A 21855-nucleotide genomic window follows, 5' to 3' on the forward strand; every position below is an offset into this window, starting at 1 on the left:
CAGCCAAACCTGGGGAGAGGGATTCAGCTGCTCTTTGTTATGTTATTAATGTCTTTGCTTGATAAAAGCAGACTCAGGCAAGGGACAAATTTGGACCCTACATGGTATGTGGGCTGTGCTTGGGAACCAGCGGGCAAAAGCGCCTGCTCACACAACAGGGGAAGAAAAAACTGCTGGGTAACAATGATGATGGGCATAGGTATAAATGAGGTTGAAAATCCTTTGAAAATAGGCCTCCCTGCTGCAATGTTCATGACTATTGCAGCTGGCCTAAAACGAACCCTGCAGACGCTCTTTTCGGATGGCTGTGCTGGGCTCTTCCCTTTGGACTGACATTGATTCTCTGCGCTTTATTTCCAGAATCATGAGTGGCGTGAAGAATAACGTTGGCAGAGGGTTAAACATCGCGCTACTAAACGGTGAGTTCTCAGAGTGGGACTCCTTCTCCCTTGTACACAGGGTGCCCTGTCCCGCACCGACTGCAGTGGGAATATCACCTACAGCAGGGCTGCAAGCTCCGGCCATTTCGATGCATTTGAGCAGCTACTTATCTTCATGAGTAACTGTCAATGGGAAGGAAATGATTGTATCAGTGAGCTCAGTAACGACTCCTTGGGCTCTGGGGTTATAGCTAGTTACCTATTTAATTAACTAATGCTTGCCCAGCAAATACAGGGCCAGATCCCAGCTAGTGGAGGTCAGCCCAGGCCCAATGACTTCAGCTCATCCCAGCTGAAGACCTGGGTCTTGCACTGCAGAGCAGGAAGTAACACTCTATTGGGCCCACTCCGGAAGTCCTTAGTCAGGTAAACTCCTGTTGAGCAGCGTTCACTCCGTTTTCATCTAGTCTTGCTGGGGCAGGGACCTCAGGGTTTGGCCCCTTATTGGCTGCTGACCAAAAACATATTGATTCCTGGAGTGAATCTCCCTGGTCACTTAGCTTTTCTTTGTACTCTCCCTGTTAGTTCCAGCACCCCCTGCTGAGTTTCCCAGAGTGGGCAAAATCACTGGCCCAATGGCACAAATTTGGCACAAGCCCCAGAAACACAGACCCACACTGCTGGCTGGGCGCTGAACAGAGCCAACGCCCTCGTCCTGCCAGTCTGCAGAAAGATACGCTAGCAATAAGCAAACAGCTGGAAGGTTCAGAGCTCAGTGGGTGTCGACACAGCTCAGAGTTTAAATAGCAACCCCCCCAAAAAGCACAGAGCTTTAATGCGGGGAGGAAAGCAGGCGAAGCAAGCAGTGCCCTGGCAGAGTTAATGGAAGGCAGTCAGGTATCAGTAGGTTTGCCTACTGCTGTACGTAACACGGCACCCCTTGGGAACCCATTGAGCAGGGGCTGGGGCATAAGCCACTGGGGCAGACAATAAAAGGCACCGTAGCTTTGTCTCTGTACTAACTGTCTGTCCTTAACCCGAGAACTGAATTCTCTGGTCAGCATTTCAGTGAAAGGGCCCAGCTCCGGCGTGAAGGAGCTGTCATCTCCCCCAATGGGAGCTCAGCTCAGCAACTTCAAGTCAATCTGACAAAAGGCCGATTATCGGAGAACATCTCCGGTAGAGCGAGAGACCCCAGGGGCACTACTGTTACTCTGCCAGGGTGGTTCTGTTGCAATCAATGGAGTTGTGCTGGCAGGAGACGAGGGTAATGCAGCAGTGAAAGGAGCCCAGGGTGCACCTAGTGTATCCAATTGCAGGATCAGAATCCTGAGCGATGCATTTAGCTCGATGTGCAATTAATCTTAATTTCCATTGCTCCCACAAAACTCATGCTAGTGAAATGGAATTCCACAGTTACTGAGCAAACATTAATGATAGATGCCGGCTTCCACTGGTTTTGCTGGCAAAGGCAGCTTTCCATACCATGGGAGTGAGCATAATGAACATAACTTGTTGGGAAAGAGTCAACATGGTTTTTGTAAAGGGAAATCATGCCTCACCAATCTACTAGAATTCTCTGACGGGCTCAACAAGCATGTGGAGAAGGAGGAGCCAGTGGATATAGTGTACTTAGATTTTCAGAAAGCCTTTGACCAGGTCCCTCACCAAAGGCTCTTAAGCAAAGTAAGCTGCCCTGGCATAAGAGGGAAGGTCCTCTCCTGGATTGGTAACTGGTTAAAAGATAGGAAACAAAGGGTAGGAATAAATGATCAGTTTTCAGAATGGAGAGAGGTAAATAGTGGTGTCCCTCAGGGCTCTGTACTGGGCCCAGTCCTATTCTACATGTTCATAAATGATCTGGAAAAAGGGGTAAACAGTGAGGTGATAAAATTTGCAGATGATACAAAACTACTCAAGATAGTTCAGTCACAGGCAAACTGCAAAGAGGTACAAAAGGATCTTACAAAACTGGGTGACTGGGCAACAAAATGGCAGATGAAATTCAATGTTGATAAATGCAAAGTAATGCACATTGGAAAACAGAATCCCAACTATACGTATAAAATGATGAGGCCTAAATTAGCTGTTACCACTCAAGAGAGAGATCTTGGAGTCATTGTGAATAGTTCTCTGGAAAGATCCACTCAGTGTGCAGCGGCGTCAAAAAAGTGAACAGAATGTTGGGAATCATTAAGAAAGGGATAGATAATAAGACAGAAAATATCATGTTGCCTCTATATAAATCCATGGTACACCCACATCTAGAATACTGTGTGCAGATGTGGTCGCCCTATCTCGAAAAAGATATATTGGAATAAGAAACGGGCAACAAAAATTATTAGGAGTATGGAACTGTCTCCATATGAGGAGAGATTAATAAGACTGGGACTTTTCAGCTTGCAAAAGAGATGGCTAAGGGAGAATATGACAGAGATCTTTAAAATCATGACTGGTGTGTAGATAGGAAATAAGGAAGTGTTATTTACTCCTTCTGATAGCACAAGAACTAGGGGTCACCCAATGAAATTATTAGGGAGCACATTTAAAACAAACAAAAGGAAGTATTTCTTCACACAATGCACAGTCAACCTGTGAAACTCTTTGCCAAAGGATGTTGTGAAGGCCACAACTGTAACAGGGTTCAGAAAAGAACTAGAGAAGTTCATGGAGCATAGGTCCATCAATGGCTATTAGCCAGGATGGGCAGGGATGGTGTCCCTGGCCTCTGTTTGCCAGAAGCTGGGAATGAGCAACAGGGGATGGATCACTTGATGATTCCCTGTTCTGTTCATTCCCTCTTGGGAACCTGGCATTGGCCACTGTTGGCAGACAGGATACTGGGCTAGATGGACCTTTGGTCTGACCCAGTATGGCCGTTCTTATGTTCTTAAGGAAAGATCGTCTCCAGTACAGCCTCCATGTGGCTGCAGGCAGCTCACAAACGCCCCCCTTGTTCTGGTGGCTAGGCTGGGAGTTCAGTGGGGCCAGAGTGACCCAGGGCAAGGCATGGCCACTGGCAGGAGACAACGAGGGGGGGAGAGCTGGTCTGTTGTCTCAGCCCCAGCACAGGTCAGTAGGACCAGAGTTACATTACACTGTGAGGTTCGGGGCACTGGGTAGCGTTCCGCTGTGCTGGAAACCAGTGCGGACTGTGTCTGAGGGAGCAGCAGGGCTGACTGCCACCGGGACCCCACATGGAATCCTGGCTAACACGTCTGACAGTCTGGCCTGGGATGCCAGGGGAGTTCCTGGAAGAGTGACAATTGCACCAGCCTTTGCCAGCCCACAGCCTGCCCTTCTTCCTCTCCTCCTCCCCTGCCCCCGGGGCCATGTGGATGGAGATGTGAGCTCATGGCCTTCCCCTCTCCCTCCCACTCTGGGGAAGCTGGGAGTGCTGCTGGTGCACACCTGCTCCAGAGCCTCCCGTCCTCACACAGACTGTGTCCAGCCCCTTGCTGAATCAGAAGTGGGGCAAGAAGACGCCCAGGCCCTTCCCCTGTGTCCTGCAGACCCAGGCAGAGAGATCTGCAGGGGGCAAGATCTAGCAGTGAATGCACATCGCCATCAGCATGGGATGGGTATTACCAGTGATAGCACTGCCTGCCCCTGCATGTCAGACCTCAGCACTACAATGCACTGACATTAGAGTGTCCAAGAGCCTTCAGTTCCTGCCTGGTCTAGCTCGTTCCTGCCCGACGAGGAGAGTGAGCAGCGGTGTGATAAAGACGGAGATGGAGACAGCACGGCTGCTCCTGAGCCTCGCGACAGACACCACAGATGGTCAAAATCTGCCCACACGTCCACCTAGCCCCACAGATGTCAGGAGGTCGCATGGATGTCGGAGCAGAAGTAGGTTCAGTGAGGAGGCCAAGGGTTTAACGTAGGGGGTTGGTCTTAGGGAACCTTGCATTCCTCCAGCGTACTCTGCTCTATTTAGAATGAGAACTTCTCTGTCATTTATTAGCGGCTTCTCTGCAGGTTGATGGACTCTGCAGCACTTTTGCACTTAATAATTCCTAGGAATAGCTCAAGCAGGCCTGGGACAATCCACACTGAGCTTTTCACAATGGAATTGTGAGAGATCAGCACTCCCCGCTTTCCTTCTGCTACTGTCATCTCTCTCCTTGGCAGCTCGGACCATCTCCCTCGGATCGGAGGGTGCTGCCATTGCCTGATTTAATGTTTTCATTCCACATTATGGTCCCAGTCCTGCAATCGGCTCCACCAACTCAGACCATTCTGGAGCCCCATTGAGCCTCCTCTGCTGGCGGCGTAAGGATCTGTTCTAGTTGGTCCCTTTTGCTGGACTGGGACCTAAAACGAACTGATGGCCATTCAGCCTGGTGTCACCCACCAGCGCTGGATCCTTTCCAGACTACTAGATGGTTGTGCTAATCCCATCGCTCCAGTCGTAGGCAGCGTGTCCTTTACGAAGTGCAGGATTGCATCAAGGAGCAATTCTGCACAGATTCCTCTGGATACATGAGCTGAACAGAAGGACTAAACAATGCATTTCTGTCACGAAGTTTACATTATAGAAAGTAATTGCTCTGTTTCATTTGCCACCTTTAGGAACAAATGGCCAGGTCATGAAAACAGACGTCTTCGACATGTATTCTGGAGGTAGGGCTTTGCTTTCACTGAACACTCAGCCTCTCCCAGTGCTTCATGGTTATAGTAAAATCCAGAGTGTTGCGAGCAGTATTGAAAACTAGCTCATTCTCCTTCTCCTCTGTTTACTCGCTAGTAAAATGAAGTGGACCTAAGCAGTGCTGCCAACTCTTGCTATTTCTATTTGGTGTTTTCCTTAAAGCCCCTCCTCCTGGAATCATGTTATTATGTGAGACTCTCAGGTTTTATTTATTTTTTTTAAAAAGGACATTTCTGGCCCTCATGGCTGTGGAGAAAAGCTTGAAAATGTGCTCCCAGATGTCTTGATAGACAAAGCACATAAAAAGATCCAAATTTATTATTTTTAAAGCCTTATGATTATTAAACCAATGAGACCTGACTCATGGTTTTTGAATACTGGGGTTTGGCAATCTTGTTTATGTTGCTTGTTTTCTTCCCTTCCTATCACAGAGTAAATTACAGATTCAGTGTATGGATGCTAAGTAGTTTTCTGCATCAATCACATCTGTCTAAAAGCATCTTTTTTAAAAACAGTCTTTATCTTCCTATAGAACCCCCTCGCTCTGCTCACATGAATTATTCTGCTAGTTTTAATGGGATGATTCTTGTGAGTGAAAAAGACAGTACTGGGCCCACGTTTTGTGTCGTGTAGACACTACAGTGCCCAGATGCCAGCCCTTCTGAAACGTGTGTCTAGCACTTGGCCGATCACAGAGTGTAGCGTACGTGTTGTTAGCTCTGTAAGACAGGTCATCGGTAAGTTGTATGCTGAACTCCCAAAGGATCTGTTCTCTGTCAGGAACATCATTACTCAGTGTCTTCCAGCCAGGGACCCCAACCTACAGTCTGATGGGGGGAAATCACTTAACTGTCGCCGCACTATTTCCTTTCAAACATGGTTAATCCACCTGTCAGTATCCAAGAGGCCAAATTCTGCTACTACCCAACTGCAGCCAGCAGAGGGCAGCACTGGGCACTTCAGGGCCAGACCTTCAGCTGGCGTCAATCAGCATAGGACTGTTAGCAACAGTGGAGATGTACCAGCTTACACCTGCTGAGGATGTGGCCCAAGATGTTTAATTTTAAACCGATGTGGAAATAACAGAGGGACAAGTCACTTAGGGCTTGTTTCTGGCCTTCTGCACAGGATGACTGTCACTCTCAGGGAGGACGGGCTCGGTGTTTCCCCTCAGCCTTCCTGGATGTGTGGGTGCTCAGCAGTGTACAGGATTAGACCCGTTCTGCTCAAGAGCTATTTATGCCCTCTTACCCCTACTGGGGCTCTGCACTGGCGGCACATTTGCTGTGCAGGAGTCCATAGGCACTGACAGTAAAGACTTTGCGGTTTTCAGCTAGGTCCCTAGACAGAGCCTTACTCTGAAGAATCTCAGCGTAGGTACCAGTCAGGGTTGCAATGGAGTCACAGGGTGCTAGCTAATCTCACCAACTTTATGTAGCTAACTAAGGTCTCAGACATGCAATTGGATCAGACCATTGCACCTCAGTGTATCCAATTGCAGGATCAGGATCCTGAGCTATGTGTTTAGTTTCATGTGCCATTAATCTTAATTTCCATTGCTACCACCAGATTCATGTGAGTGCAATGAAATTCCACAGTCACTGAGCAAACATTAACACTAGATGCCAGCTTCCATCGGTTCTGCTGGCAAAGACGGCTTCCGCCATGGCAGTGGGAGAAAATAGCTCTGCAACATGGTGCAAAGGGCCCAGTCCTGCAAAGTGCAAGGGACTTTCTGCAAATTGCTGAGTGTCTTCGACCCCACTGAAGATAAAAGGTGCTGAGGGGGCGTTCGGCACCTGCTCTGATCCTACCCCAAAATGTGGAGAAATTAATTTTCAGCTGGTTTTCCCCAAGGCAGAACATTCTGTGCGCAGTTGTTGTGTGTCTGAGGCCCAGTCATTAACTCACTCCATGGAACAGCCCAGTGGGTATGGTGGGGGGGGGCAGTTGTCTTTGATCCTAATGAGTTTAGCCCAATGGCTTTTAGCTGATTGATCAGCAAGGAGGTATTTTATTAATTAGCCGAAATGATGCTGTGTGATGAACTTTGATTTCAACCAGGCTGGATCGGAAAACTATAAATAATATTTGACAGAAATGGGCTGATTTGGCTCACAAGGGAAACCCCAAGGAGAATAATTGAAGAGGAAATTATTAGTGGAATTCAGATGCCATCTTTCAAAAACCTTAGCCTTTCCATACGGTCAGGGCCTCAATGTCTGAGTAGCTGGTCAAACGACTTAGGGTTCGTTGCAGTGAGATCTCTGTGCAATATTACTCTAACATAAACCATGATTAAATGAAACCAGTATGCATGTTATGCCAGGCAAGTGTAATTGTGTGAAAGTGACATTGCTGAAACAGGTCTGCTCTCTTACCGTCAATGTGCTGCGAATTCAGCCTGACTTGGAAAATGCTGTTGTACTCTGTGGGTGACATTCTTCTCTGCAATTCATGCTGAGGGGTCTCCCAGGACCATGGGGGTCAGAGTGCTTATGCTGGGCCTCTGCCAGGGATGAATTTTACCCTATCCCTGTAAAATATCTGTTGGGAACTGGCGGTGGCTGGGTACCAGGTCTTTTAGCAGAACGTCTCTGTGGATTCTCTTTTCCCTACCAGACATCAAGCTGTTGCTGGACTTCCTGAAAGCAATCAAAAGTGGCACTATAGTGATAGTCGCCTCCTATGATGACCCAGCGACAAAGTAAGTACAATGCGAGGAGGGGACATTGGATTCCCAAGGGCCAGTCCTTCGCCCACAGTGTCAATAGCAAATCTCTCCTTCGGTTCTGGGGGAGCAGGGTCAGACCCCAGATCCATGCATTGCAATCAGAACTGGATCAGGATCACGTGCTCTACAGGGAGCTACCCCTTTAGACCATTCAGAGCATCAGACAATGCAGAACACAGCTGTTAGCTTGCCAGTCACCATGTGTCAGGCGGAGAACACATTACACCATGTGTCAGGCGGAGAACACAAAGGTGCCATGCAAGCTAATTTTTGTTGGCACGTGAGGCGGCCTGAGCCGCTCAGCCCGCTGCCGCTCTGGGGTTCCCACTGCTGGCCCCTTGCCAGCTACGGTCCCACTGCCAGCCCCACTCAGCACCTGCTGCCGGCCTGGGGGAAGGAACCCCAGGCTGGCAGCGGGCAGTGACCCCAGCTGGCAGGAGCCAGCAGCTGAAACCCCAGAGCAGGGGCAGATGGAGACACTCAGCCCACCACCAAAACCCCAGAACTGGGCAGGCTGACCTGCTCAGCCCCCACTCTGGAGTTCCGGCTGCTGGCCCCTTGCCAGCCAGGGTCCCCTCTGCAGCCCCACTCACCTTGCTTCCAGTTGGAGTTCCAGCGCAGGCCCCCTGCCAGACAGGGTCCAGACCTCCAGCCCTGCTCAGCCCTACCAGCCACCAGCTCCACTCACCTCAGCTGCCGACCTGGGGTTCCAGCTGGTTAACAACTGATCACTCAGAAGCCAGCGTGCAGCTTAAAGTATCCAAATATTTGCCACCAGACATTGGAAAACTCAGCAAGGAAAAGCAAGGGCAGGGATCACACTAAACTAATAAGATCTGCATTTTAATTTAATTTTAAATAAAGCTTCTGAAAGATTTTGAAAACCTTGTTTAATTTACATATAACAGTAGTTTGGTTATATATTATAGACTTATAAAGAGACCTTCTAAAAAACATTAACATGTATTACCAGCATGCGAAGCCTTACATTAGAGTGTATACATGAAGACTTGGCACGGCACTGCTGAAAGGTTGCCGTGCATTACACCATGTGTCAGGCGGGGAACACATTACGCATTCCACCAGTGCCCAGGAAGCTGCACTGAAGTCCCAGGAAGTCCCCCAGGAGCTATGGACAATCACAAACCTCCCCACCTTCTGCCCCAGGTGCAGGACACATTTCTTTGACCTGCCGTCTATAACAAACATATAACAGGTGTATTACCCAATTATTATAAAAATTATAACAATATGGTTTTAAAAACTCCAAACCCAGCACTCCCCTGCACACACTTCTCCCCCAGAGGAGAAGATGAAAGAACAAATAGGTGACAGATGTTCATCATGTTGCGTAATGCCCAACAGGAAGGCTCGGCACTACGCTGATGAGCATGTGGCACCAATCTCGAATGGCAGTGCGGGCTTCGCTTGAGAGGATGAGGGAGCTGCTATCCAGCAATCCTCTTTTCACTTTTTCTTAGGCTGAACGATGAAGCACGAACATTATTCACCAACCTGGGAAGTAGGCATGCGAGCAAGCTGGCCTTCCGAGACAACTGGATTTTCATAGGCGCAAAAGGGCTCAAGGATAAAAGCCCCTATGAACAGGTATTTTCCCCTCTCCCGCAAGAGTAAGCCTGCGGCCTTGGTTAGTATTCTGGCCACTTCTGCCTGAGCTGCTACCATCCAGGCTGTGCTGGTATTCTTCTGACTTGGATAAATTCTTTAAAAAAAACAAACCTGGCGAGTGCCCGGCTCCGGATGTAGTTCAGCGAGAACCTGTGGCACACATGGCAGCTTGCACCAGGGCCACCCAAAGAATTCAGGGGGCCTGGGGTCTTCGGCACAGGGGGCCCTCGCCACTGAATTGCCGCCAAAGACCCAGCACTTCAGAGGCAGGTCCCGGGGCGGAAGGACCCCCCACCGTCAAATTGCCACTGAAGACCCAGAGCAGAAGAAGCTTCGGGGGCCCGGGCCCCACGAGAGTTTTCCGGGGCCCCCAGAGTGAGTGAAGGACCCTGCTCCAGGGTCCCCGAAAAACTCTTGTGGGGGCCCCTGTGGGACCCGGGGCCTGGGGTAAATTGCCCCTCTTGCTCCCCCCTCTGGGCAGCCCTGGCGTGCACTCCCTTCCCTTGCACTGCTGCACAGCCGCATGGAACTGGAGGAACCTGCCAGGCCTTGCATGCAAACAGACAAATCAAACATTCCTTCTGCTGCCCAGTTCCTGTGTCCCACACTGAGACAATGCACAGGGCTGAACTCCAGCATGGCTCTGTTTCACACACGTGCACTGGAGAAGCCAGGGCCATAGGGATAGTGTGAGGCAAAATCCTTCTGTCCTAATTCCAGCTGTATCCAAAGCCACGGATTGGGAAGCCACTGCACAGGCCTTCCAGTGACCGGAGGTGTGACTGTCTCCTCTGTATTCCCCTCTCCACGCCGCTGTGTGCTGCTCCAGCACATACAGTCTGCACAGGCAGACGGGAGTCTGGAGCCACTGCTGCTCCTTCCAGCACACACTGGTGCTGCTTTTGCATGTGTGGGCAAAAATGTATACAGTCAGAACTTGGTTGATAATTCTGTAATGGCACAATCTTTATACCCTAAGTGGTCCACTAAAGGACAACAGCCTGCTACCGCTACCAGCTACTGGAGCTTCTCCTTTAGCTCAAGTGGTAGAGCTGTGTGCGGCAGGGCTGAACATCCATGGTCCAAGCCGTGCTGACAATGCATGTAGGGGAGATGACATTATACCCCCATTATACTGATCTGTTGTCTTGTAAATTGGATGTTCCCTTCTGCCATGCCAACCCCCTGCTTCATTTTTTTTTCCCCTCCAAAGCACTTACAAAATGAAGCAGCAAAAAACAAATATGAGGGCTGGCCTGAAGTTCTGGAAATGGAGGGCTGCGTCCCAAAGAAGATGGATTAGCAGAAGTCATAACAATACGTTCCTGTCTGGCTGGAAGAAGGCACTTCCAGCTGAATCCGGCATACGAACTGATCCCAGCTCCATGACAGCACAAAGCAACTGGCCGTTTTCAAATCACCAGCCAACTTGTAATGGTGTCTGAACACTGCTTTAAGAACCTGTGGGCTATGGTATACTACGCCGGCTATGAAGTCATAGCAAATGTCTAATCTTTCAGCATGATGTTCTATTATATTAATAAGGCACATGTTGAGGTGAAGGCAGTAATGTCAATATCAGGCATTTAATTTTCCTGTCTATCTCAAAACAATCAGTGCACAACGCCACCTGGGAAGAAATTGCTTCAGCTTCTGCTTCTTGAGTTGTTAAAAGTGATTTTAACAATTTAAATCCTCCCATGTTGTTTCCAAGAAAAGAGATCAGAGACCAGGGGGCTTTTCAGCCTTGCTGACAAAGGCAGAACAAAATCTAGTGGCTGGAAGTCAAAGTTAGATCAATTCAACCTTGAAATAAGATGCCATTTCCTAGCAAAGAGGGGGATTAAACATTGGAACAATTTTCTGGGGAGGCAGCGTGCTCCCTGTCACTTGGAGTCTTTGAAATAAGTTTTGATATCTTTTTTAAGTATACACTTTAACCCAGCTTCTAGGAGAAATTCTAAAGCCTTTGGGGGTGAGGGGGGCTGGATGTCATGGTGACCTTGGAATGTGGGAATCCTATGACTCCCCCTGTTTGTTCCCTTGCTTCATGGGCCACAGAGAGGCCAAGAAGCTCTGCACTGCCCTCAACGTGCTCGTAACACTTGCAGTTCTGCATTATGAGAATAACTGTAATCAAATCTCATGCTTCAGGGCTACAGCCAGTCACCTGCAGTGGTCAGGAAGGGATCTTTCTGCCCAGGGAACAGTTGTTATATGTGCTGTAATATATATACAGCTTACTGTATTTTTCACTCCATGCATCCAATGAAGTGGGTTATAGCCCACAAAAGCTTATGCCCAAATACATTTGTTAGTCTCTAAGGTGCCACAGGGACTCCTCATTGTTTATTTTCAAATAGTTTTCTCAGGGCATGACGACGCCTTCCAGTCCTGTCACTCAGATCCCAGTCAGCGCACGCACTTGCACACCAGTGGATACCTGCATACCAGAGGGTGAAGTCAACATTTTCGATTATTAGTGTCTGAAGGAGCCATCATCCAGACAGCAGAATTCCCAGTGAAGTCAATGAGCCAGTGATGACATCAATGGCCCGTTGACTCCAGTGGGACAGTTAGCACTATGTGCAAAGTAACCTTCATGTGCACGTCTTTGCAAGAATCAGGGCCTCAGATTGAAAGGTGTTTGTGGCAGACAGGGGTCACCTTTTCCTCTATGGACAGCATCCAGCACAACGCGGGCCCTGAATTGGTTGTCTCACAGGGACCATCAGCCTTGGGACAAAGTCCTGGGCACTGCTGAGACCCCAGGGCTCCCTGGAGCACCTCTCTCCCCTCCCCCTGCCCAACGGGAAGGCTGGGGAAGTTGCGGTGTGTGAAGTTTTTTGCTGGTGTTCTCTGGGTTTGATTCCTGCCTGCCGGAGAGGCTTTAGTGCGTGTCACTGGGGTTGTACCTGCTCTGGTGTCCCAGCAGCTCGCAGGGCTAGAGCGTGGGGAATCCAGAGAGCCCAGGATGTTTGACAGGGAGGGGGTTGCTCTTCTACGTCACACACACAGGGATGCAGGTTTCTTGCTTTCAGACATTTATCAGAAATAAATTGTCTATTTTATACGGGGGCTCTGGTTCTGCGAATATCAAATAGCTGAACAATGGGGAGTTTGGGATTTTCTGAGTCTCTAACAAAATGTCTAACCAATGATGCTAACCTGCTCATTTTTGGGGAGAGTCTCGCTGGGGAGCTGGGGAGGGCAGATCGGGCAGTGCAAGGGCAGATGAATTGTAACTGGGATAAAAGCACAGTAAAAATGACCTCATTTTCTCATTTCAAATGACCGCAGCTGAGCTCACAGAATCCCCTGAGAATAAAGCCCTAAAGGTCCTTGTGGCATGTGCAGTGAACAGGTCAGCTGACCACCTGGCTGGGTCCTCCCAGGGATGCTAACACCTCTCAGCACAGGAGCTCACGGTGAGGGTCACAGTGACCTTTACAGCATGTGCAGTGAGAGCTGACGGGCGAGGGAGGCAGAGGGGTCTAGTGGTTAAAGTCAGGGCTCTGTGCCCAACTCTGCTGCTAACGTGCTATGGAATCTGACTTCTAAGCGTGGGAAAGATGCGATTGGAAGCTACTTTTCCCTTCTGCCTCACTCATCGAACAAAGGGGCGCTGCTGGGAAGGAAGAGCCTGAGCTTTTAAAACTACACAAAAACCTTTCTTTACACAGCACCAGGCAAGCCTCTGGAACTCACAGCCACTGGAGCTCCCTGAGCCAAACAGGGCTGGAAGGAGGAGAAGGGAGCCACTTCTGGCCCCCTGTGGTAAGCTAGTCCGAACTCTGCAATGCCAGAGCTCCAGGATGAGAGCACCACTCTGCTGGGACAGAAAGAGTAGGGTTGCCTTTCAGAAGCTGGCAACCCCATATGGGCACCAGTCTGGGATCAAGAAGCCCATGGAGGTTTGCATTGCATAGCATGCCTTGGTCATCCATGCCCAGAGGGGGATTTCTGTGCAGGGATCTTCCCAGGTCTGCATGAATGGGGGAAGACATTGTGCTGTCAGGGACTGGACACCATACTAGATGATCCACTGGACTGAGCTCGTATTGAACTTCCTATGAGAAATCTGAGCAGGGCAGGGACTGGGCCATTCACCAAAATGAGCAGAGCATGTCCCTGACATGAGCCATGGAGAGAAATCACGGTTGGATGTTTCTCTGAGCTATACTCAGCCAGAAGTTAGGATCCTGATGCAGGAATTACTGGGTGGAATCATGTTGTATGGAAGGTCGGATCATAACAATCCCTTGTGACTTTACAAACCTATGAACCTTCAGCTACATGCTTCTTTATGGCTGGAGCCACCGGACACCTGCAAAGAGCACACACAGGTGGGGGTTGAACCTCATGGGCCGCACTAGGATTGTTTCACTCAGTTCTCTTTCTGGCTGCAGAGTTTCTTGCCTACTCATATGGGTAAGCAAGAGCCAGCATGCCTGGGATGTGAGTGACGGGGAGAACTTTGGCATTACAGATGCTGGACCCCATGGGTTAGATGCTTCTCTCACACCAGTGGAAATCAGAGCGACTCCACGGAAGCAAAGCTCCAGTGGTGTTAGAGGGGAAACGCCAGGGGTTTGAAACAAAGGAGGCAGGAGAGAATCCAGCACTGTTACCCTTCACTGAGAGACACTTGGGAAAGGAAGTTCTGAGCCAGTGACAAACGCATTTAACAAGTTGTGATTCTAGGTTCGAACCAGTAGATGGAAACCTTCCCGCAGGAGAGCTGGGAACACGGCTGCATGTTTAAGATCTGTACTAGAGAATCAGAGCCTGCTGTCCCAGCACCCTAGTGATTATTCACCTTGTGCTTTAGAGTCTCACTAGCCATCTGATGGTGACTACACTTCACCAGGGCCCCCACTAAGAGAGATTTCATGTAGCTACCTGACTCCCTGTGTTTGCATGGCAGAGCTGTACAGAATTTGGTAACATGTTGCCTCTATATAAATCCATGCTGTGCCCAGACCTTGAATACTGCATGCAGGTGTAGTTGCCCCATCTCAAAAAAAAATATTGGAATTGGAAAAGATTCAGAAAAGGGCAACATAGATGATTAGGGGGATGGAACTGCTTCCATATGAGAAGAGATTAATAAGAATGGGACTTTTCAGCTTGGAAAAGAGACGACTAAGGAAGAATATGACAGAGATCTATAAAATCATGAGTGGTGTGGAGAAAGGAAATAAGGAAGTGTTATTTACTCCTTCTGATAACACAAGAACTAGGGGTCACCCAATGAAATTAATGGGCAGCAGGTTTAAAACAAACAAAAGGAAGTATTTCTTCACACAACCCACAGTCAACCTGTGGAACTCCTTGCCAGAGGATATTGTGACGGCCAAGACTATAACAGGGTTCAAAAAAGAACTAGATACTTTCATGGAGGGTAGGTCCATCAGTGACTATTGGGCAGAATGGACAGGGTTCAAAACCATGCTCTGAAGTGTCCCCAACCTCTGCCAGAAGCTGGGAATGTGCAACAGGGGATGGATCACTTGATGATTCCCTGTTCTCTTCATTCCCTCTGGGGCACCTGGCATTGGCCACTGTCGTCAGACAAGAAACTGGCCATTCTTATGGCTGCAGGAAGGGAAAGGCTGGTCTAGTAGATAAGAGAAGATAGTTGAGCGGGACCCATGAGAAGTGGAGTCTACCCCTGGCTCTGCCATATGTTCTTGTGAGAAATTGGGCAAGTCACTTAAACCAGCATTTTCACAGGTGGCCACTACCTGTGTGTTCCTCATTGCCCAGTGAGAGACACCTGGGGTCTAATTGCCAGGAACGCTGAGTACTCAGATGTGTAACTGATGTCAGTAAGAGAGGGAAAAATCAGGCTCCTTGTGGGCTTTTCAGAGCCTTCAGGTGAAGGCCATGCAGCATTTCTACAGCCCGGCGTGTGCATTCCTGCAGGCTGCTCTGCGGCTTTCCTGGGCTCATGCAACCTGAGGAACTCGATCACACAGAATTAAGGCAATTTGGTTACATTACAGAGAAGCTCTTTCTGCTGCCTGGAAAAGAGGCCTGAGCCAAGCTAAAGACTAAAAGTCCACACAGATCAATGCAAAATACCTAATCCCCTGCTGAATAACCTAGCGCAGGGGGTACATGCCTGAGCCTGGGCCTTCAGCTCCACTTCGCACCCTAGATCCCCGAACCTGAAAAACAACTAGGAAAAGGAAGCTGCAGTTTCTTTTCTTAAATACAAATAAAAGCAAAATTTCCCTTAATAACTTTCAAAGGTTATTGCAAAAAGCATAGAGAGACTCATGTAAATATTTAAACCGTCAGGTGCCTGCCTGGCGTTTACCCTCGTACCAAGAGACTTCTGTGCTTTTACACTACGTTTCATGACGTCTAATGTCTCACAAATAGGTCCTCAACTGTGCTGTTAAAACACTGTTGTTAAAGCCAAGTGCTCATGCACACACCCCGGGTCAGCGCTGAGAAACCCTGTCCGTATAACCACTGCCGGAGCTTTTCAGCTAACACACGCCTCGTGCCTTGCCAGCGTCAATATGCCAGCTGGTTTACTTCCCCTCGGAAAGCAGGGATCCTCTGCTAGGGCAGATTAAATTCCCACAAGGTCTTTCATAAAAATTCTATTCAACCCTGCCATCCACCCGGGGGTTGGTCTGGTTGGATGGGAAGGGTTTCCAAGAGGCACTCATGTTCCAGGCACTGTGCGGAGACTCTACTTTGGATTCTGTGATTGAGCAATTAGTAAGGCAGGTCAAAAATCTGGGGCTTTAAAGTCAGGCTCCTAAATCGCTATTTCAGCAGCTTGATGAGCAGGCCGATTTTCAGCAGTGCTGCGGGCAGAGCAGCTCCCCCTGGAGGCACTGGACTCTAGTGATCACCCAGCACTTTGTAAAATCTACCCATTTCTTGACGTGCCTAGCCGCAGCCTTACGAGCCTCACTCCAGCCACTTTTTTTACAAAACGTTTGGCTGTGGTAGCTGCAAAAGGGGTGGGGGGGTGCCCCATGGCCTCCCGTCACTAGAGGTTTGGACGGATTCTTTATGGCTGAGATCTTCCCTGGTGAGTTTATTAAAGATCATTGAGAAGGCTCCTGAGTGGAACTGACCCTCCCCATCTCACACTGACTTTAACAGAAATAGGGTCTTCAGCACCCCACCGAATTGGCCCTGGGGGCTGATTTAGCTGGGCAGAACTCCACTGCAGCCGGAGCACGCGTCGAACAAGGCATTTACACGGTGCAGTTCGGCGGTGGTACCCACTGGGGCTAAGCCGCACACACGGTTCACGTTATGTAACATCTTTGTTTAAGATGCTTGTTTGTGAGCAGCTTCAAGAACTTGCCGAAGTTGAAGTGTTGCCTGCTTGGGATTGCAGACGCCGAGTGCAGGAGCCACAGCCTAGCCGCTGAATAATAAGCCTGCATTCTTTCTCCGAGAAGTGGGGAAATGGGCTTATTTTTCAAGGCATCTCCGCCAAGCCATCATGAAGTGCAAGACAAATGGCTAGAGAGGATGGCACAAATCCACTAGCAAACAAGGACCTCCTAGTGCTGGGGCTCAGCCGAGCCCCCAGCAGGTCGAATTCTTTCACAGATCAGCTCTGCATTCTGTGACATCTTGGTCTGTCAAGTACAATTACTATAATCTTCTGCAGCCTTTCAGAATAAGGACCCCAGCTTAGAAGCCAGGCATCTACAGGATGAAAGCTGCCTTTGTGCCTGGGCAGCCCCTGTGTGCAAGTCGGACATTAGGTATCCAAAAGTGAGTTCTTTACGTGGCAGGAGAAGAAGTCAAAGGAAAACTTCAATGCTCATCTCCTTTAAGAGCCTGCTGATTTTTGCCTGCGTTGTTCTGTGGAATAAACTGGAGCTGTCAGGGAGCCAGGAGCCGTGTGTTTGCACATTCCCTAGTGTTGAATGCAGCCCATGCTCTCCACAGATTGTGTGGACAACACCACAGAACGACACAGAGCCTGTGACTCCCAGCAAGTGCAAGCCAAGAGGACAATTCGGAGGGACTGCCGGAGATTTGGGGGAGGCTTCCTGGACACTGACCTTGTACTATGGGAGCTGCTCACGGGAAAAAGGTAATAGGATGCCTTTATTCTTTGATGCTTAAGCATTGGTGGCTTTGAAGAGATGACACTTGTCTGCTCACATGTAGCTCTGATTAACCCCTTTGTGCACTGCCCAGTCCTTTCAGGAGTTCAGTGGTGGATTAGAGACCAGGAGCGGCTGGTGTGGACACAGGTGTCAAACGCTGTCAGCTGGATGAAGTATTTCGAGCTGATCAGATTGATAAATTGGCCTTCCTTTAGGGAGCCCTCTAGAGCCAATGAGGAGCGTGGAGTGGGGCCGAACAGTGATATGCCTGGAAGCTGGAGAGCTGCATGCACGCACGCACACCCACACACCAGGCTTAGTTTTTGCAGTCACTGCCAATGACAATGGTCACTCACATAGCTGATGGTTTTAATCTTGTCGGGCAAGGTCAGCAGAGTTTTACCGACTTAACTTGTGACAGTTCTGAGCAACGTTAAAAGCAGAGCAGCATTTTGCTTTCTGGCGCATTGGGGAGATGTGTGGAGTGAGTATGCAGGTCTATACACTGCATTCTCTGTAGATCATCTACAGCATGATTCCAGGGGTCCCTCAGCAAGCCAGTGCCAGCAGTGAAGGAGACTGCTTGGGATTGTTCTACTTGCTAAACTCAGCAGCCTGGCGTCTTGCGTCACGAGTAGCTGCTCACTGCATTGTTTTTTCACTCGATTAGTGTAACTAAAGTGCGAAGTTATTCCCCTTCAGTAATGAGCACTTCTCTCTGGCCTGTTTGGCACGCCTGCCTTCACACTGCTGATCACAAATGACCCTCCACCTTGAGAAAACATGTCAGAGGCTACAGCTGAGCAAATATTCATCACAAATCATTTATTTAATGTAGCCTCTTGTCTGTTCAAGAATCACCTGCAAGCAGCTCAGAATTTCCCTGAATATATTCACTAGGCAAAAGTATGACTGGTTCTCAGAAATATTTCTTGTCCTGTCAATTGTTCACAGCTCACTCGCCACCAAGTATGCAAGGCCGGATTCCTCCGTCATTGAAAGTCAGCGGAGGGCTCTCCCTCCACTCATCCGCCAGGAGGACTCATTTGTTTTCCTCTCTTTCTCTTCTCCTATTAACTCCCCTTCCTATTAAGGTCACATTCAGCATCAAATGCCATTGGCAGAGAATAGAGGCAGCAGCAATTACAGATTCATAGATTCCAAGGCCAGGAGGGACCATTGTGAGCATCTAGCCTGACTCCCTATATAACACTGGCCAGAGACCTGCCACCAGAACAATCCCTGCAGCAGAGCTTTTCGAAAAACATCCCAGCTCAATTTCAAAACTGGTAGTGATTGAGAATCCACCATAATCCTCAGGAAATTGTGCCAATGGTTCATGACCTTCACTGTCAAAAAATTATGCCTTATTTCCAGGCTAAATTTGTCTAGCTTCAACTTCCAACCATTGGATCTGGCTATACGTCCCTCTGATAGACTGAAGAGACCATTATTAAATATTTCATCCCTGCACAGGCACCTATAGACTGTGATCAAGTCACCCCTTAACCTTCTCTTTCTTCAGTTACATAGATGGAGCTCATTGAGTCTCTCACTATAAGGCAGATTTTTTAATCCTTTCATCATTCTCATGGCTTTTCTCTGACCCCTCTCCGATTTATCAGCATCCTTCTTGAATTGTGGGCACCAGAACTGGACACAGGATTCCAGCAGCGGTCGCACCCATGCCAAACACAGATGCAAAATAACCTTTCTGCTCCTACTCAAGATTCCCCTGTTTATTCATCCCAGGCTCACATTAGCCCTTTTGACCTCAGCATCATACCCGCAGGTCATGGTCAGCTGATTATCCAGCATGATCCCCAAATCTTTTTCAGAGCTTTCCCCAGTAGAGTCCCCCATCGTGTAAGTACGGACGACATTCTTTGTTCCCAGATGTACACATTTAGCTGTATTAAAACACACATTGCTTGCTTGCCATTTACCAAGCAAGCTAGATCACTCTGAATCAGTGACCTGTCCTCTGCATTATTTACCGCTCCCTCCATTTTTGTGTCATCTGCAAACTTCCATAAATTAGCCTTTTCCTAACCTATCCTATGCACTCCAGCACTGTGACATAGAGTATAGCTGCATTCGAGCTGCACAGTGGAACGTCCTGTGTTAGCTCTGACTGAGGGGAGGCCTGGCGCTGGGAGTGGAGGGAGGGGATAGCCACGCCAACCATGATACTATCAGAGCCTCTACATCCATGCTCAGAGCAGCTAGCACCTCCTGCTGCTCAGCCCCCGTGGCTGTAATTCTAGCTCCATCAGGGATGTCCGCTGGAGTGGGAGTTTGCACCTGGCTTGAATGATGAGGTACCCGACGTCTGCGGGATGGAGGGCTGAATTTGTACCAAAGTTGCCCTGAGATGCACTTCAATACCTTCTAAGTTACACCAAGCCGTGCACTAGGAGCTGAGCAGGGACAAGATAACTGCGTTTTTTAATTTAAAGATAAAACCCCCCTCACAAGTGCTGCCATGGAGCCAGTCCTCCCCTAGTCGCCTCCAGAATCCCTGCACTGTGGCTGGTGAATGCACTGCAGCTCCCACAAAAGACAAGTGTTTCCAGTACAGCAGGCTTGGCTCTGACACGCTTCAGAAAGATGCTGCTTTGGAGACGACTTGACTTGGGTGGGTACAAACAAGGTCAGAGATTTCACTTGCATTTCAACAACCACAACGTTGCCTGGTTAGACAAAAGAATGTGGCCCTGGATTGCGGCCGTTAGGCAGGAAGCGCCGTTACAGACTAATGACTTGTGGGTCCATTTTTTATTGTCTAGAATGAATTTGATGGTGGTGGGAGGGAAAGTCCCTTTTCTCCTGTTTCCTAGGTACGGTTAGATTGTGCATAAATGGCGCAATCCTCTCTTTCCTCCAGCACTGAGTTAACGTCTATGTGCCCGAGCAGAAGCGAGCCTGGCTGAGGGCCTGGAATCAGGGGTTCCCAAATGCCAACCTCCTACCTCTGGTGTCCTTCACAGGCATTTACAAACTCTGTGTGTGTGTGCCCAGATAAAGTTTCGCCTGATAGATAAAAGTGAAGCAACAAGAGCAGGATTTAATACCGCTGCTGCAATGTCTAGTGAGTAGCTCGGCCCAGAAAACAGAGGAGCAAAGGACAAGGGAGAGGCCTAGGCAGCTGTTGGAGGATTGGCCCAGGGCCGGCATAGCAGCCCCTGTGTGACATGCCTCTCTTCAGACAGTATCGGGGCCGGGGCCAGGATATAGCTATGCCCCACTGACAGCCCTTTGTGAGTCCTGCCAGCCAGCCCCAGTTGTTTGCTTTGTGGAGAAGTTTGGCCCTCATTATGGAGGTAAGACTTTCATCCATTCCTGCAGTATCTGAGCCCCGCGCCTCCGCTGCTGGATTCAGCCTCCCAGCTGTCCTGTGAGGCAGGGACTTCAGCAGTTCCATCTTGTAGATGGGGAAACTGTGCCAGAGAGGAGAAGTGACTTGCTCAGGGACAGACAGGGTGCCTGTGGCAGAGGTGGAAATTGGGATTCTGGCTTGAGTCCCAGTTCGGTCTCTTAACCACCTCACCCTTCTCTCCGGCTCTGATTTACCCCACTGGACCAGCCCTGTGCACAGAGCCCTCATAAACAGGGCTGTGTGCTCCTTGCTGGTCTCAGATCACGAGACCCAGGGGATCCGTGACACTGAGGCTGGGTGGAAGCGTACCCTGAGGCCCGCAGCAGGAGCCACATCGAGAGGTTAGCAGAGTTTGTGGACCCTAAGGAAAGACCTCTGTCGCCACACACGAAAGGCAAAGCGGGGAGTAGGCCCAGCACAAGGAGTGAGCTGATTGCCTGTGAGAGTCAGGGAGGAATTTTCCATCCTGCACGTTGGTGCTGTGTGGGAGGATCATTACTGCCCAGGGAAGCATTAGCACAGGTCCCTCTGGAGCAGCTGGATCTGCTCTGCCCATGTGTGACGTCCCCTGTGTGAGCTCCTCCTTCCCTAGCTGTACCTGCCGGTCCTGGCCAGGTTGTGCTAACAGACACTGCACGGCAGTTTTGTCCAAGCCTTCACAAGTGTCATTAAAAGCTGCATTAAACACGCTGCTCCAGAAAGGCTGGGTTCCCTCCGCCAGGCCCAGGAAAGCTCCGTTGTAAAGAGCAGGAGCTGCACAAGGAATGCCCGAGGGGCTACACGTACATCACACCCAAGCTAGGGCTGAAGTCAAAAACTGTCCCAAATTCATGCCTGTCGGATTTAGAACAGAACAGCAGCACCGAGGGATTAAAATAAGTGGATTGTGATGTTCAGGACATTAGCAGAACAATAGGGTTTAGCAAAGAGCGCCGGCATATCTGCAGGGAGCTTGCAGGGCGTTAGCCACCAGCCGTAGC

General features: G+C 49.3%; 2 protein-coding genes across 6 annotated transcripts in view; both read left to right on the top strand.

Moving 5' to 3' along the window:
• Positions 1-12473, top strand: part of FAM3D (family with sequence similarity 3 member D) — a 74340-nt gene extending 61867 nt beyond the window's left edge. For all 5 annotated transcript variants that reach the window (XM_030570874.1, XM_030570872.1, XM_030570873.1 and 2 more), the window contains 5 exons: positions 361-419; positions 4956-5006; positions 7657-7741; positions 9250-9376; positions 10611-12473. In XM_030570874.1, coding sequence (XP_030426734.1) covers positions 361-419; positions 4956-5006; positions 7657-7741; positions 9250-9376; positions 10611-10700 — 412 coding nt within the window. In that variant the 3' untranslated portion in view covers positions 10701-12473. The remainder of the gene's footprint in view (positions 1-360; positions 420-4955; positions 5007-7656; positions 7742-9249; positions 9377-10610) is intronic.
• Positions 12474-16703: 4230 nt separating this feature from the next.
• FAM107A (family with sequence similarity 107 member A) overlaps positions 16704-21855 on the top strand; it is a 59867-nt gene continuing 54715 nt past the window's right edge. Inside the window, exon 1 of the mRNA XM_030570980.1 lies at positions 16704-17480. Coding sequence (XP_030426840.1) covers positions 17457-17480 — 24 coding nt within the window. The 5' untranslated portion in view covers positions 16704-17456. The remainder of the gene's footprint in view (positions 17481-21855) is intronic.

Source organism: Gopherus evgoodei, chromosome 7 (genome assembly GCF_007399415.2).
Source record: "Gopherus evgoodei ecotype Sinaloan lineage chromosome 7, rGopEvg1_v1.p, whole genome shotgun sequence".
Lineage (NCBI taxonomy): Eukaryota > Metazoa > Chordata > Testudines > Testudinidae > Gopherus > Gopherus evgoodei.